The sequence below is a fragment of the Aegilops tauschii genome, chromosome 4, assembly GCF_002575655.3.
Source record: "Aegilops tauschii subsp. strangulata cultivar AL8/78 chromosome 4, Aet v6.0, whole genome shotgun sequence".
In the NCBI taxonomy this organism is placed as follows: domain Eukaryota; kingdom Viridiplantae; phylum Streptophyta; class Magnoliopsida; order Poales; family Poaceae; genus Aegilops; species Aegilops tauschii.
The window spans coordinates 4,818,118-4,835,768 of record NC_053038.3 but is presented as its reverse complement, the minus strand read 5'-3'; the positions used below and the strand labels follow the sequence as shown (position 1 = coordinate 4,835,768).

The window sequence follows — 17,651 nt, the reverse complement described above, 5'->3', positions numbered from 1 at the left end:
AGCCAGGGGCCTCGAGGGCTCGAATACAAGTGCTCGATCATAGAGAAGTCAGCAGAAGCAACAATATCTGAGTACACACATAAGTTAAACAAGTTTGCCTTAAGAAGGTTAGCACAAACTGGGATACAGATCGAACGAGGCGCAGGCCTCCTGCCTGGGATCCTCCTAACTACTCCTGGTCGTCGTCAGCAGGCTGCACGTAGTAGTAGGCACCTCCAGTGTTGTAGGAGTCGTCGTCGACGGTGGCGTCTGGCTCCTGGGCTCCAGCATCTGGTTGCGACAACCAGGTAGAAAGGAAAGGGGGAAAAGAGGGAGAAAAGCAACCGTGAGTACTCATCCAAAGTACTCGCAAGCAAGGAGCTACACTACATATGCATGGGTATATGTGTAAAGGGCCATATCAGTGTACTAAACTGCAGAATGCCAGAATAAGGGGGGGGATAGCTAGTCCTGTCGAAGACTACGCTTCTGGCAGCCTCCATCTTCCAGCATGTAGAAGAGAGTAGATTGAAGTCCTCCAAGTAGCATCGCATAGCATAATCCTACCCGGTGATCCCCTCCTCGTCGACCTGTTAGAGAGCGATCACCGGGTTGTATCTGGCACTTGGAAGGGTGTGTTTTATTAAGTATCCGGTTCTAGTTGTCATAAGGTCAAGGTACAACTCCGGGTCGTCCTTTTACCGAGGGACACGGCTATTCGAATAGATAAACTTCCCTGCAGGGGGTGCACCACATAACCTAACACGCTCGATCCCATTTGGCCGGACACACTTTTCTGGGTCATGCCCGGCCGCGGAAGATCAACACGTCTCAGCCCCACCTAGGCAGAACAGAGAGGTTAGCACGCCGGTCTAAATCCTATGCGCGCAGGGGTCTGGGCCCATCGCCCATTGCACACCTGCACGTTGCGTACGCGGCTGGAAGTAGACCTAGCCTAGTGGCGTTCCAGTCCAATCCGGCGCGCGCCGCTCAGTCGCTGACGTCACGAAGGCTTCGGCTGATACCACGACGTCAAGTGCCCATAACTGTTCCCGCGTAGTTGGTTTGTGCGTATAGACCAAATGGCCAGACTCAGATCAAATACCAAGAACTCGTTAAGCGTGTTATTTTGAAGTAACCGCGGACGCCGTCTAGGGCCAGGCCCACCTCTCGCCTAGGTGGTCTCAACCTGCCCTGTCGCTCCGCCACAAAGATCCACTTGCGGGTACTCCTACGAGCCGACCCGACTTTAGTCACCACAGGTGTCATGTATAGAGTATATAAGTATATACCCGTGATCACCGCCCAAGTGATCACGGCCCGATAGAATAGCACAGCAGACGGACAAGAATGTAGGGCCACTGATGGAAAACATGCATCCTACACTAAGCATGTAGGATTGCAGGTAAAGGTAACAACAGTAGTAGCAAGGACAGGCTATGCATCAGGATAGGATTAACGGAAAGCAGTAACATGCTACACTACTCTAATGCAAGCAGTATAGAGAAGAATAGGTGATATCTGGTGATCAAGGGGGGGCCTTGCCTGATTGATCTGGCAAGAAGGAGGGGTCGTCAACAGCGTAGTCGGTCGGGGCACCAGCAGCGGCGTCGGTCTCATAGTCTACCGGAGAGAAGAGGGGGAAGAAACAATGAATACAATGCAAACAGATGCATGACGATGCATGGCATGACAAAGCGTGATGCTAGGTGTGCCCTAACGCGGTAGTAGGTGATACCGGCGAAGAGGGGGAACATCCGGGAAAGTATTCCCGATGTTTCGCGTTTTCGGACAGATGGACCAGAGGTGAAATGTTGCAGGTTCACTATGCTAGGGACGTGTGGTGAACGAACGGGCTGCGTATCTGGATTCGTCTCGTCGTTCTGAGCAACTTTCATGTAGAAAGTATTTTCATCCGAGTTACGGATTATTTTATCTGATTTACTAAAGTTTTAAATCATTTTTAGAATTTGCTTAATTAATTTAATTCAACATTATCCAGAATAGTATTTGCTGACGTCATCCTGACGTCAGCATGACATCAGCAGTCAACAGAAGTGTTGACTGGGTCGCTGACGTGTGGGTCCCACTGGTCATTGACTTAGTTAACTAAACATGTTTAGTAAAATTAATTAAAGTGATTAGGTTAATTAATTAGGCTTAATTTAGATTAAATAAAGGGATTAATTAATTTAATTAATTATCTTAATTGATTAATCATATTATTATTATTTATTTTTATTTAATTTTTTTGGGCGTGGGGCCCCAACGTCATAGGCCCAGGGGGCCTATCGGGCGTGGTTATCGGGTATAGCCCGAACGGTTGTTGCGGGCACGACCGCAGCCCGAGCAACGACCAACGCGAGGGGACGGCACGGCGCGGTTGCTCGCCGGAGGGGGACGCCGGCGGGATGGCAGCGGCGGGCGCGGTCAGGACCAGGACGACCCGAGCAGGGGCAGGCGGTGGGCGAGGCTATGGCCGCACGGGCCGGTGGCCTCGGCGAGCAGCGACGTGAGAAGCGGGAGCAAGGCGCGAGCGGCAACTGTGACAGGCGGCAGAGAGCATGCGGGGGGAGGCGTGGCCCCGGGCGGTGCGGTGAGCGGCGGGGCCGGGCGCGGGGCTCAGGGGGGGAAAGCAACGCACGCGGGCGGTAGAGGCAAGGGCGCGGCGTCGTGGCCTTGGCGAGCCGCATCCGCGAGTGGGCTTGGCCACGGCCAGGAGGCGGGCGGAGCGGGGGGGGGGGGGGGGGAGCAAGGGCGGCCGGAGCGATAACAGCAGCAAGTGCAGCAGAGCCGCGCGGCCGTGGGGGTGAGCGGGGTCGAGTGGGGGCGCGTGGGTGACTGGGCGTGTGCGCTCGTGCATACGGGCTCGGGGAAGCGAAGAGGCCTGGGGCCTCACCATGCGTTTGTAGGGAACGGGGCAGCGGGGCGTGGGGAGGACGACGGGGACGACCGGGCGACGGAGGAAGCAGTCCGGCGAAGGCGTCCGGCGACGGCGGGGCGGTCCTCGGGCGACGGCGACGAACGGTTCTCCTCCTCGGACCCGATCCAATCGGGGGAAGAGGGGGGGATATTTTGCGGGGGGGGGGGGGGGGGGGGGGTGTGGGGGTGTCGGTGGGTGAGTGGGGGGAGTGAGGGAGGTTATGGGGTGCGGGGTGGGCCGGCCAGGTGGTTTGGCCCAATGGTCTGCTGGGCCGGAGCCCGGGTGGGTTTTCTTTCCTCTCTCTTCTTTTGTTTGTTTTCTCTTTTGTATTTTCTTTCTTTTATTTATTTTCTTTTCTTTTTTATTTCAATTTAAATTATTTAGGCATTTTATAAAAATGTGTTTATTACACCATATTTACACATGCAATATTTAGTACAAACCGAACATTTTTATTTTAATGTTTGAAAACTTTTATTATTTATCAAACTTTGAATTTGAATTTTGGACCGGTTTTGATCTAACGATAGAGTAGCAACAGTAACCGTGGTGACGTGCCACCATTAGCGTGGGATTACTGTAGCTTGATTATCCGGGCGTTTCCCGGTTCCACAACCGGGACAGATGGGCCTTACGAACCGGGACAAATGACCATTTTTCTACTAGTGTAACTTGGGCTTTCCAATAGTCCTCATTTCTACACTCGTTGACATTTCTATGAGCATTTTTCTTTTAAAAGTCAGTGGCTATTTTCTCTCCTCTTGTTGGAGTTGATATGCACATTCTCTCTGTTTATTTTCAAAGTTGTGCTGTTACCAGTAAAAACACCGTGCTGTTAGTAGCCGGTTGCATGCCGTTGAAGGGAATATATCAATTTGGCTTACAGATGCTGCTACAAGGTCACTGCTGCCACATCAGATTGCTACTCGGCAGACATGCACCGAAGAGGCCAAATTAGGCAGCAGAATCTCAATCAGCAGAGGGGACTGATTCCTCATATCACATGCTGCTGCCTGCCATGCGTCGGTTGATCTTGATCTTGCAGGCTCACCGCTCACCTAAATGTTACTCCGTAGTAGATAAAGGCTTAGTCCTCACCACTTGCCATGCACTTGCACTTGCACTTGCGGACTGACGAGTCACGTGCGCCTCATGTCGGCAAATTTCGTCAGGCTTCAACATCGCTTGTTCTCGGTGTAATCTGTTGACGACCGCCTCCGGTAGTAAAATGTTAAATGTAAGTATACTGAGTTGATGCACCTTGAAATTCAATAGACCTTTGTTGTGTGCTTTACTACTTTTGATCAATCAGATCTATCATTGTTAACACTCAGCTGAACCGAGCATTGCATTGCACGCATGCCGATGGATTTAGCAGAGTCATCCACGTGAGCCTCACGTGCATGCCTTTTCCCGCCATGTGGGAGACAGGATTCAGGTTTTCAGACAGAAAACTACAAGCACGCAGAAATTCATTTGCTTGGACTCATATACACGTACTGGGAGCAGGCAAAATCATGGCTGGCGGCAGCCACAGTGGGACTGAAGTGGTGGAGTGATCGTGGTGTGCGGAACTGGCAGTGGGTGAGCCTGCGCGCGCACTGAAAATGATGGGACGGACTGATCTAGGACTTGTGAGAATCGCAAAATGAACCAACAACATTTGTTGTGCTATACCTTGTGTGACTTTTCAGTTTTTTCCCCATGTATATTCTTTATTTGTAAAACTCTACACAAAAAATCACAAGTGTGTGATTTCTTAGTAATTTTCTTAACCTTAGAATTGTGAATTTTGCTACTTATTAAAAGAGTCATCGGGGTCGGCGGAAGTCCATGGGACGACGATCTATTGCAAGTTCAAGACGGGCAATGTCGGTTCGATAGTTTCCAGGCGTGCACCATCACCACATATGTACAATCACTTGTTTCTGTAAGAGGATATGCTCATCATGAAAATTCAAAGAGGCAAAAAATCATGCCGTGCGCTAACAAAATAAACTAACTCAGAACCCACCCCACTCACACTGCTCAATACTGCTGCAATTTGTAGATTTCACCAAGATAACGTCGATAGAAGCATCCCGCGACGAGGCGCTAAGGAAGATTCTGGGACAGTACGCGGCAATAATCAGCAAGCGGATCGGGTACCGGCGGCAAGCAGTATATATTCAGAGAGGCGCTGAATGAAGTCTTCCTCTACCTGAAGGAAAATCAGCTTCTTGAGACCCAAATGCATGTATACAGTTTGCTCAACTCTGAACCAACACTGCACAGCAAATTAACCTGTTCTAACCTTCACTATGGTTACTGGTCCCTGTTGTATTATACATATCCAGGGAGATTCAGACACAACTCTCAAGTTTGTTATTTCTTTGTTGCAATTCCTCGCAGATCCAAAGGAAAGGAAAGCTCCACAAATTTTGTCAGTATATAACAGTGTTGGTCGTAGCTTCCTGAACGGCTAGCCTAGCCGATGGATAATGGTCGTCCTGAAACAATCAACAGAGCAAGCAACAATGAGCCGCTACCGCAGAGGAAAGCAGAGAAACCAGAAATCATGAATCTTGTTTTGTTTACCTGGAGCCTGAGGCAGGTTGAGAACAGCTCTAATGCTCTCTCTTTTCATTACTCCTTCTGGACAGTTCAACCTTCCTCTTCTGACATACTTCTCCGAGTGGTATCTGAATTTACACAATGCAAAAAAGGTCAACAATCAAAACTAATCACAAAGGCGATATTAGGTCCTAATAATCACAAACATACTCGAGCTTTCCAGCATGTCCCATGGCAGAGGAGTAGATCCCTCCCCATCATCGCCAAGGGCTCCAAGTTCCATAAGTTTGGAAAGTAGAATAATGTCACACCTTGTATAACGAAAATCAGAGACCAGTTCAATCATTTTCAGCAGGGTCCAGCGCAATACGGCTGCCGGCGGTGAAAATTAGGGTCTCTCTGGTGCATGTTATAACCTGAAGATGGTCCAAATTCAGAGTCTGCATGCAACTTGGTTCAGAGTTAACGGAAGCTTCAGCAAGTTCAGAAAACGCTTCAGTAGTGTCCAGGACCTGAGTTTTGTTTCACACTGTTGCTGAGTTTTGTGCTGGCAGCATCAGCCGTCAAATGATTAAGTTTTGGAAGCCAAACTAAGCCAACTCGTGTGCATCTAACTATCTAAGTGAAATCATTCCATGCTTCTGGAGGCGTTGATCGCAGGGTGAGACTTACTTCATGTTGCACGTCCGCGCGCTACGGTTCCAACAGCACTTGGTTAATTCAGCTAGTACAACAAGCAAGCCAACATGATCGCACGGTGAGACTTACTTCATGTTGCACGTCCACAATAAACACATAACTAAAATCGTCTTGAAATCAAGTCCACGTCACCTAATAAACATCAAACGTACGTGCAGCTCCTCCGATGGTGAATGCCTTGTATGTGGTGAACTCGTTGTCGTAGGGGACTGAATCGACATTCACCGGCAGTTTGCTCCAGGAGTTGGTACCTGAGTGATATAGGCAGAGGCGAGCAGAACGGTCGCGGTATCCGAACACACCAGCTTGTGCGGCAAGGACGTAGGTGCTGTCAGGTTCAGGTTTGCGCACAATGGCAAACGACTGGTCGTTGACTGGGTAATCGTCGCCGGGCTGCTTGATGTGCTTGAGCTCGGGGACGCTGGCATCGTAGACGAAGTAGTATCCTTTGTGGCGAAACATGGCATCGGATGGGCGGTCACCGACCACGACGCATAGGAGGACGAGGCCGCCGTTAGTCTGTGTGGTGACTATGGAAGGCCGGACGGCGAACACGGTGTGGTCGTAGGCGGTGGCGTGGACGCAGAGGTAGGAGACCTGCGGTGGTTGGACGGTGCAGAAGGTGACCTTGATGTTCCCCCGGAGACGGAGACCCTCCATGCTGCAGCTGGCGGTGATGGCGTTGCGGCGGTCCGCAAAGTAGGCGTATGGCTCGATGAAGACGAAGGGTAGCCGGTCGCCGCCGCCGTCGGGTTAGCCATAAGCAGGGGGGTTCAGGGACGGGGGACCCTGTGGGATTTGACTGGAGTCAGGCTTCGTGTGGGCGTCGTCCTCGTCGAGGCGGCCATACGCAGCAGCCGCAGCAGCTAGGTCTAGGAACATGGATCCCAGATCGAGTGCCATAAAGCTCTTCCGATCCGCTCCTCTCCGGTGCAGGTGTGGATCGATCCCAGATCCGCCTTGGGTTGGTGTGTGCACGTGGATGGACTTATCTTAATCTGGGCTGTGGAAAAGAAGGGAAGGTTGGGGCGATAGATGGGAAGGGGATTGCAGGTCTAATCCACCGCCATCAAGATTTATCGAAAAAGAATTCCCCGCTTTATATTATAAAGCACCCACCGAATCACAAGTTTAACGATACAAAAGAAAGGAAGAAAAAACCATAAACGGCAAAGATACAAGATACCAAAGGAGCCACTAACAAGACTCGAATGCACCAAGCACAAGCTTGAACATCGAAGCCCTCGGCGAACAGGAGCCAACACACGCCGCGACTAAGCCGAGGTAGATCCTGCTGCATGAGGATTGTCATGCTCTGTCATCCCCCTTGAGCCAAGCCATCTGGTCCGCCATCCGTCTCTACCTCCGAAGAGAGCCCCCTGCCCTCTAGTCCTGGATCGGAGGACACTACACTGTCGACAGGCAGAGTCGCTCACCCCTGAGCTCGCATGACCAGGACCAACAGGTTGCCGGGAGGGGACGACAAGCACGACTACCGGACCAGGCAGCCGCACCACCGAGCATCGCCAACACAGCACGCCGGCGCAAACTTCAACCGCAAGTGGCCGAGCATGGACACCACTGACGATATCAGGCAGCCACCTCCCGTGCCAAAGCCTCGACCACCACTCCGCCGCTCCAAGGTGGTGTCTTCAAGAAGAAAAACGACGCCGGAGCGCCGTCACCACCCAATCCGGAGATTTGGGGCTTTCACCCGGGACGAGGAGGGGAGGGCGAGGGGGGGGGCGGGGATTGCGAAGCCGCCTGCAAGAAGGGGAACGACGCCGGAGCACCGCCGGCATCGTTGGCCGCAGCGAGGAGCAAAGGGGTTTCCCCCAATCCATCCCCCAGAGAGGAAGCACCATCGCCAGATCTGCTCCAAGGGCAAATGGGGAAGCCCCAGGAGCTAGCCACGCTCGCCGTCGAACCGCCGCCCACGCGGCCAGGAGCGGCGCTCCCCGCATCTGCATCGGCCACCCGCCGAAGGAGGGCCGACGCGCTCCACCAGTGGCCGCCGCCACCACGCCAGGCGCAACCACGCGGAATAGAACACCACCGAGCCCAACGTGCCGCCGCCAGGCACCGGCCCCGCCACCGCTGCCCGCCGCCGCGCTGTCACGCCCTCGACCAGCGCTAGGCCGCCGCCCGCTGACCCCGACCCGCGTCGGCCCTAGCGAGCAGGGGAAGGAAGGCCCCGCCGCCGCCGAGGCTGACCGGGCTTCGCCCGTCTGCGCGAGCCGGCGGCGACGAGGGAGGAGTCGAGGAGGAGGGGGCCTGCGACCGGCGGCTAGGGTTTCCCCTCCGCGTCGCTCGCGGGAGCGACCGGGAGGGGAGGGGAAGGGGGTCCCGGAGATACCAATTTTGGCCACCAAAATTTTAGGACCCGCTATGATATATAGTGTAGGACAGTGGCATGCCTCGGTCGGATGATATTTTGATCGGATCGGCCACCCTCGCAGCCATTGGATGGCACATGCAGCAGTCGTCCGATCACCGTGCCGAGCAGTTTGCAACATGCATGAGCTGTATTGCGCTCAGGTGAAAGCTCGCTCGGGCTGTCAGGTGGACCCCGCCATCACAACATCCCCCTCGTGGCTTAGAGCATCTTCAACAGGCACCCAAAAACTGCTCCGCGCGCTAAAATTCGGGTTTTTTTTACGCTGGACAGCTCCAGAAGAAGCTGTAAAATAGGGCACGCGCAAAAAAGGGTTGGACACGCACTAAAAAGTGCTATCGCATGCTGCAAATTTGGGGCGCCGGATTACGCGTGCTTCACAATATGCACTGCGTGTATTTTTGGACACGCGTTTTTGGCATCTGGAAAACCAATGTTGGGTCCGGCGCGCTAAACCTATTTTAGGGCGCGAAACGTTTGTGCATCTGTTGAAGATGCTCTTAGCAAACGTCGCCTTTGTTGTGCTCACACATTGTCCACGGTGGTCCTCTGTCGAGCTCCACCATCGCCCCCGGCGACACCTCGGATGTTGTGGCGGAGGCGGTGGTCGGCGCCCCCATCTCGGATGCAGCACTCAGTAACCATTGAGGAATCTCTTTCGTAGTTGCAGAAGCACGGAACAAATGTCATCGTCGTTGTGTTGCCGCCACCACCGCACCGCCTATGTTGCAGCGACTCATAGGCCCTGGCCATCAACGCCTCCAGAAGCATCGAATAATTTCACTTAGATGCACACGAGTTGGTTTAGTTTGGCTTCCAAAACTTGATCATTTGACGGCTGATGCCGCCGTCACAAAACTCAGCAACAATGTGAATCTACTAAACCCTTTTCTGAACTTGCTGAAGTGCGTTAAGTCCAAACCAAGTTGTATGCAGACTCTGAATTCAGGTTATATAAGAGCATCTCCGACAGATGCGTTAGATAAGCCGCGCGCTGGATAAAATGTTAATTTGGTACGTGAGAGACCGCGCGGCGCGTTCCAACAGGCACGTGAAAGTTTGGCGTGGGAAATAAATGGGCACACGCGCGGCAGTTTTGACGCGCGTCACCCAGCTCGCTGGTTAAAAGCCGCGCTCGGGCGCTCGCCAACCGCCCCTCTTTCCCTCCCGCCGCACCTTCTTCCTCGCCTCTTCCGGCGCCCCGCCTCCACGCCGCCTTCTCCCCGCCTCTTCCAGGGCCCCGTCGCCGCCGTGCCTTCTCCCTCTCCTCTTCCGGCGTCCCGCCGCCGCCGCACATTCTACCCGCCTCTTCTAGCACCCCGCCGCCGCTCCCTCGCCTCTTCCGGCGCCCCGCCATGCCTCCACGCCCCCGGAGCAGCTCGGGCTATCGCGGTGTACGCCTCCGCCCTTCCGGCGTGTATTACGCGGAGATCCGCTCCGGCGATACACGCATCGGGATTGCCGCCTCCAGCGGAGGCGGGAGCGCCGTATCCTCTTAGTCGAGGTGGACGAGCATGCCATGGCAGTGTGGCGCGAGCACTTCCCGCATGATGTTGCCGCCGAGAACATGTTTTGGGCGCAGAGGAGGGCGGAGCAAGCCGTGTGTCGGGCAGACAAGCATGCGCGGAAGGAACAGGCAGAAGCCCAGATCGAGCTGGGACCTGCGTCGACCTGGGACGATGTAGATCCTCGATGGCTTGACGCGTTTACATCGTCGGACTACATCACCGAGGAGGACGAGGAGTAGTTTTATTTAGCATCGTTTATCTATTTTTATTTGCATCGTATGAACTGGCTTGTGGTTTGGAGACTATGCTATGACATTAGAACTATGTGTTGTTCCATATTTTTTCGTATGTGTTGTTTTAAATTTTTTCCAAGCGCCGGTTGGTCGCGCGCGCTGGATTTTACCGTGCCTGTTATAGCGCTATAGCGGCACGCTAAACTGCGGCGCCTGGTAAAGTAATCACCCTCCTACGCGCGCTAAAACGCTATTTCGGCGCTGTAATTTTTTTTAGCGCGCGGCGCCTGTTGAAGATGCTCTAACGTGCACTAGAGAACCGTCAGCAGCCGGTTTTTTCTTCGAATTGAGGGGAGCAGCCCCGATATCATTTCATTGATGAAAGAAACCGATAAACAAGGTTTAAACACAAGTCTTCCTCACACAACCCCAGGCGCCCTACCATGACTCTCCCACGTAAGAAAACGGACAAGCTCTAAAAGAACAGCAGATAAAAACGCAGCAAAAGATAGAAATGAAATATTTACCATGAAAGAATGAAAAAAAAGCAATACAATTTATCAAGAGCGAGAGCAAAACTGAAAACAATCCACTGGTAGGCACCTTGTACACTCTAAAGTTATCTATTTCTTACTCCCTCCGTTCTAAAATAGATGACTCAACTTTGTACTAACTTTAGTATAAAGTGATTATAAAGTTGGGTTCATCTATGGAACGGAGGGAATACGTTTTAGCATTAGAGACCCTACGTTCACCGTTGGCAGCTGTTTTTTTTTAAATTGAGGGGCACACCCCCGGCTTCATTTCATTGATGGAAAGAAACCGACAGACAAGGTATAAACACAAGTCTTCCTCACACACCCCCAGGCGCCCTACCATGACTCTCCCAGGTAAGAAAGCGAACAAGCTTCTAAAAGAACATCAGGTAAAAACGCAGCGCGAAAGATAGAAATGGAATATTTACCATGAAAGAATTAGAAAAAATAGAATACAATTTATCAAGAGCGAGAGCAAAACTCAAAACAATCCACTGGTAGGCACCTTGTACACTTTAAAATTATCTATTACTTACAAATAAACTAGAAATACGTACTCTACAAATATTTAAGGTCAGATGTGAGCTAGTATGTGTGTTGGAGGTGTTGAAGAGATGTCGTATATTGATTTGAGGATCCTCTTTTGTGTTACTGTCTGTGCTTGGAGATGTAAAATCTAAGTCAGCCTACAAACAAGAACTAAAATGTAGGCAAAATAAAAATATATCAACATACACACTAGTTTCAATTTTCGCTAACAATCCCGCCTTGCTAAAGAAAAGAAAATCTTAACTATATATTCATTGGCAACCTCCTCCTTCTTCTCCAAAAGAAACCGGCGATTGTTGTTCTGTTGCGCTGGTCCTATGAGGCCTTAGCACGACGACTTCCCGGCTGTCTACTGCAATAAGTTTTGCCCGGCTTCAGCGAGGAAGGGGTAATGACGGCGGCGCGCCTTCGGCTCGCTTCAATGCGTGTAGTCATCGCTAGGTGGTCTATGGATCTGGATGTAATTTTATTATTTCTGGTGTTGGTTGTACTGCAGGGGGTTTTCTCGCGAAAAAACAATTCTTTTATCATAGTCAATTCACACAAGTTTATGAGACTATCAATCTTGTCGATGTTTTCTTTTATTATCTAAATCTAATGCATTGCACAAACCAGTTTTTTTTTCACCCACTCAAGAGTAGCAATCAACCATGCAACAAATAGCAACATAATTGAATTTAACATTTATATGTATATTCTTGTTAGTGAAATTTATTTTGAATTTATTATTTTGTGCCAAATTATTGTTGGTACTATGCAGTCAAAATAAGCAAGTTGAGTGGCATCGCGAGAATTTAAATTTGACTAAGTTTTACTCTCCCTTCTAGAAGAGAACTATTGTGAGAGATAGACATGAGAATTTGTAAGTAATGGCTGGGCGTGGGGGGGGGGGGGAGGGGGGGGGGGTGAGGGAGTCCTGGACTAAGGGGTCTTCGGGCGTCCGACCTGTTGTCCATGGGCCGGACTGATGGGCTGTGAAGACATGAAGGCCGAAGGCTGTACCCGTGTCCGGATTGGGCCCTCCTTGGCGTGGAAGGCAAGCTTGGCGACCGACTATGAAGGTTCCTTCTTGTGTAACCGACTCTATGTAACCCTAGATTCCCCCGGTGTCTATATAAACCGGAGGGTGTAGTTCGGAAAGGATATACTCATTACCATAGTCATACAGGCTAGGCTTATAGGGTTTAGCCATTACGATCTCGTGGTAGATTAACTCTTGTAATACTCATATTCATCAAGATCAATCAACCAGGAAGTAGGGTATTACCTCCATAGAGAGGGCCCGAACCTGGATAAACATCGTGTCCCCCGTCTCCTGCAACCATCGACCTTAGACGCACAGTTCGGGACCCCCTACCCGAGATCCGCCGGTTTTGACACCGACCGGGGGGGGGGGGGGTATTTCACAGACACTGCAACTTCATCTACTCACACACAAACACATGGTTCGATCGAGAGGAACGTTAAGTAAACCCAAATTTTCAATGAACCACCTGGAGAGGACAGTACTCGAACGCGCAGTTAATTTTCAACATGATATTTTATTTAACAGCACGCCTGCATAGACATCAAACACAAACAAATGGATATCCTTGGTTAGCTTTTTGACTATTGTGTATGTAGTGAATTAAAGCTCCGTACAACAGTTGCTTTATATAGGCCGGCAAGCAACATGAGAGAAAATCAAAAAGCGGCTCTTCATCCAATCAAGTCATCTCTTGGTGCTCAAGGTTTCGTATGATATGCTATGATGTCATTTTGAATATTACTTTTGGACAACCACTTATAGATGACAGTTTGAAATTAATATCTTGAAGACCTTGTTGATCTTTAGGACGACATGTCTACATCTGCATATTTATGCCTCTGCTGAGTAAAGTTGTAGAGTAGTTAGGTAGGATAACTATTGTTGCGAAAAAGTATAAAGTGGGATACTATGGGCTGAGCACGTCCAATCCATCCCTGTAACTTAACTTTTCTTTATATGCATAGCACAGGTAGATATATGGAGTACAGGTTTAAAAGTTGCAGCCACAGTCAAAAGACCAATCAGAAATATTGCATACACATAGGCATTACTCATAGGTTGCACTTTACGCTAACGGAGTAGTATTAGGTACACCTGATTAATAGCCAATGGACACACGCCTACCGTTGATTGGCTAGCCGCGGCTATAAACACCAAGCTGCGAAGTGTCCGTCGAAGTAATCAGCTGGCCATCCATCTCCCACTGCATACCATCACGATAGTTGCGAGACATGGCGATGTGTTGCCACTCTTCCTGTAGCCTCATATGCATCGTCTTCCTCCTCGTTTTTGTTGCTGTGGCAGCGGAGGGTGCAGGATATGTGCAGGCGCGGCAGCGGAAATTACAGCAGGTGCCGGCACCACCGCCAGTGCCGCTGCCAAATCCTAACCCGCAGCCTGACCCATACCCACAACCTTTGCCTATGCCAGACCCAAATCCACAGCCATTACCGCAGCCTTTACCGCAACCACTGCCAGGCCCAAACCCGCAGCCACAACCATTACCTCAGCCTCTGCCGCGCCCAAACCTGCAGCCACAACCTCAGCCACAACCGTTGCCTGACGCAAACCCACAGCCACCGCCATTACCACAACCTCTGCCACAACCACAACCGGGCCCAAACGCACAACCTCTACCACAACCACTGCCGGGCCCAAACCCACAGCCACTGCCTCAACCAGACGTCCAAGGCTCATATCCGCAGGTACAACCGTTGCCAGATTCAAACACGCCTGGACGACAAAATAACGCACTACAGGGACCGCAACCACTTGGTGCAGCCTCAACTTTATATTCGCGTGGTGCTACATATAAACAGATACTTTTCATGGGTTTACTGTTGTACTATTTTGTTTAGATAAAGCGATGCTACTTCATGTAAATAAATCTACCATTTTGTAAACTTTGTATCTAAAGTGATGTATCGGTCTGGTATGATCTTTGTGTATTTACATTTGTACTACTTATATACTATATGCAATAAACTTTTATATGATTCTATAAGTAGTTTTGTGTACTTAGAACTAAGAGAACCATTTGTGTACATATTTGATACACTTGTTGTTGTGATGTCTTTAGTTATACCGCTCTTTATCAGACTGACTTGTGTATGGTAAGCATAGCTTATCGAATATTGTATATTCAGAGTAAGGTGTGCCTGCATTTGTTTGAAATTTGTTTTTGGTCATTTTTTCTTGAAAATATAAATGGATTACATGATACAAATTGATATCATTGGATCTGTATGAGTCTTTGACTTTTCACTAAGTTAATCCCAAAGACACACCGGAGATCCCCGCCACACGTCATTCCTCTTCCCCATTTTCCCTTTCCCCAGCCCCTAAGGCCCTGCCTTGCTCTACTCATCCATGGAGACAAACCTGCTCTAGCCCGTCCTAGTGCCACTTCCGGCTGGACGGCTGGTCTTTCTTGAAGCCACTGCAAGCATACAGGAAGAGGGATATATATTATTGATTTGAAATCCCTCTTTCTCTGTCTTCGAATTGGATAGTCTTATAGTGGTTTGTGTTCAATATTTCTAGGATAATCAATTAACCATGGCCAAAAATAAAAGAAAGCCTGCAACAATGCATTCCTTTTTCTGAGATGATAGCACGAGTTGATGGTCCAGAACAGATTAATTTGGTTGATGACCCTCCCTTAGTGGATGAACAAGAACAAGTAGAAGAATTTTAATTTCAACAACACAACCTCGTGTTCAAAAAGGTAATGATGATTCTGCTGTTTTGGTAATAGAAAGGAAATCAGGTCTGCGGTGCAAAATTTGGTATTATCCTCCTAATGATCAAGAAAAAGCTCGAATGTCATATATGAAGCAGGTGCCATATCATTTTCGCATGGATGAGTATCCTCCCAATGAGTTTCTCTATCTTCTATTGTCTATATTTTTCTTTTGCGTGATGTACAATTCAAATATCATATATCTTTTTGCTGTTGATGGTGAATGCTGGTATGATCAATGGTTTTTTTCTATTACATCTGTTACGTTATTGTTTTCGGATTTTTTGGTACATAAATGTTGTCCTCTTTAGTGCCCATCTATAATACAATTTTCATGGCTCCGCCACTGCCGACGGGCTTATTGGGCGAGCTCCCACAGAATGCATCCCCAACAGTTGTTCTCAACCATGGAAGACCTCCCAAAGGAGAACAGACAGCCGCCGGGTGCTGCTCACAAGCATTAGAGTGAACCTCCAAAATGGCATAACGCCAGATGTCGGACGCTCTAGAGGCAAACCCAAACCTAGACCTAGCTCTAGACCTACTATATACATAGATGAGCCGACCTTCTAACCCATCCCTACTTCGACCAGTGAGGCCACCGTAGGAGAGAAGAAGAGAAGTGGGGGAACCTCTAGTGACTCTTGAAGAGAAGGAAGGAGAGAGAAATGAAGGGGAGAAATGATGCACCAGTAGCATAGCTTGCGTGCATGTGTAGGCAATAAAACTATAAGATGTGCATATCTATTGTACTCTTTGTCAATAAAAAATTCTGTTGTACTCGTTGTATATGGCACCAACAATTGTATAGTTGGATCAATGTCGTAAGAGGAAATTCGTTGTTTCTATAAACGGCGATCTTGAACATCGATTCTTGATATAAAGGTCTGTCGAATAATTGCATATCTAAAAATTATATGTGTAAATTTTGGTTTATCGATATATAATTTGTCAGCTGCACATTTGTTGAATGAGAAATAATAGTTTCCTAAGTTGTCGAGGAATAGCAAGTCTTTCTTTAATTGTAGACGCTGTTTGAAACACAGGAAAAATGTAAGAATTTTGCAGGATAGGATTCATATAATTTTCTTCTTATTTTGTAACGTTTGGAACAAAGGACTGGTCACCCTCGATTTATCTGGGATTCCTGCAGACTAAAGAAATTATAGAAGAACATCAAATATAATGTGCCACCTCATGTTATTTATTTATTTTTGCATCGTTCTAGATTATTTTTGTCTAGAATTCCTATTTATTTTTTCATACATGACTTCCAAGCGATAGTTTTCAAGTTTTCATATCTTCACATGATCTTTCCTCCTATGGTGGATCTCTTCGACTGTGAGCTCTCAGTTTCCACCATCTTCGAGATGTTGTCTATGGGGAAAAGGGAAGGTTGACCTAGTGTAGAGTGTACCACATCTCAATGACATCCGTGCAATAGAGAGTTGTTGTAAGAACATGTTGTGCATCTCCACATATCTTGACCAATCTCTCTTGGCACCAATGCAAAGTTGCCAGGCATTGCTCCGTCGACAATGGGATGCTGACCTTGGAAGTCTCTTCGCAAATCTCATCGGCTGACTCTCAAGTCACAACGAAATAGGAGAAAAAAATGGCATTTTGAGCCAATGTGCTAAGTGAGCCATAGGGTAAAAAATTTCTCATTATCATGAGATTTAGATCTTTGATCTTGACAATTGCACAAGTAGGTCCTTAAGCTTGCATAAAAACATAGGATCAATCCGTGTTACACTTAAGTAGATAAAACAAAACTGAACCAACCCTAGTAGATCAGTATTTTCCCCTGATACTATACTAGGAATCCCACTTAGGGTCCGAATACGGCTCCAGTGAAACATTTGTTTTGTAATCATCTTGGCGAATTTGCCCCCAAGTAGATGCTAGGCACGATCAAAAGAAAATGCAAGTAATGAGGTAAACCTGACAATAATGCCGCAATCGAAATCAAAAATATCGGTACAACATAATTCTTAGCCTACCTAAATATATCGTGGTGTTAAACACTGTAACCATGTTTGTTCTGGAGTTTGGGCTCCATGGAGCCCTTTTATGAAAAAATAAAATAAAAAATCATGTTTCAAGTTTCAGAAAATACAAAAATAAAATCCACATGTACCTTCGAATGTGTATAGACTTTCGTAATGATTTTTTTTACATCTGAGCTGCAAAAAAGAACAAAAAAGTAGTTTGTTAGCACATATACTGTTCACTATTAGAATCCACAATTTGTTTTGTAACATTTTTTTGAAACTTCAAACATTAATTTTTTATCTTTTTGTTAAAAAAAAGGATCCACGGAGTCTGAGCTCCAAAACGGAGCTATGCTACACGCACGGATGGATTAATACGGGATTTACAGAAGAGTCATTTTACAGTGCATCCGGACGATATGGACCGTCCGTCGGAGTGAATTCGACGGTCCAGATCCAATGCAGTATGCTGATGTCACGTGTATTATATCAGACCCCGAGGGGCATTTTCG

The 17,651-nt window shown here is 48.6% G+C and overlaps 1 protein-coding gene across 1 annotated transcript; it reads left to right on the top strand.

The window, feature by feature from the left end:
* Window positions 1-13,582: 13,582 nt before the first annotated feature.
* Window positions 13,583-14,407, top strand: LOC109749241 (uncharacterized). The gene has a single exon (XM_020308213.4). The coding sequence runs from the start codon at window positions 13,635-13,637 to the stop codon at window positions 14,259-14,261; it is 627 nt and encodes a 208-aa protein (XP_020163802.1). The 5' UTR covers window positions 13,583-13,634; the 3' UTR covers window positions 14,262-14,407.
* The last annotated feature ends 3,244 nt before the right edge of the window (window positions 14,408-17,651 follow it).

Bases quoted from the DNA above. Each gene is read 5' to 3' on its own strand.
- LOC109749241 (XM_020308213.4), top strand. From the start codon at position 13,635: ATGGCGATGTGTTGCCACTCTTCCTGTAGCCTCATATGCATCGTCTTC.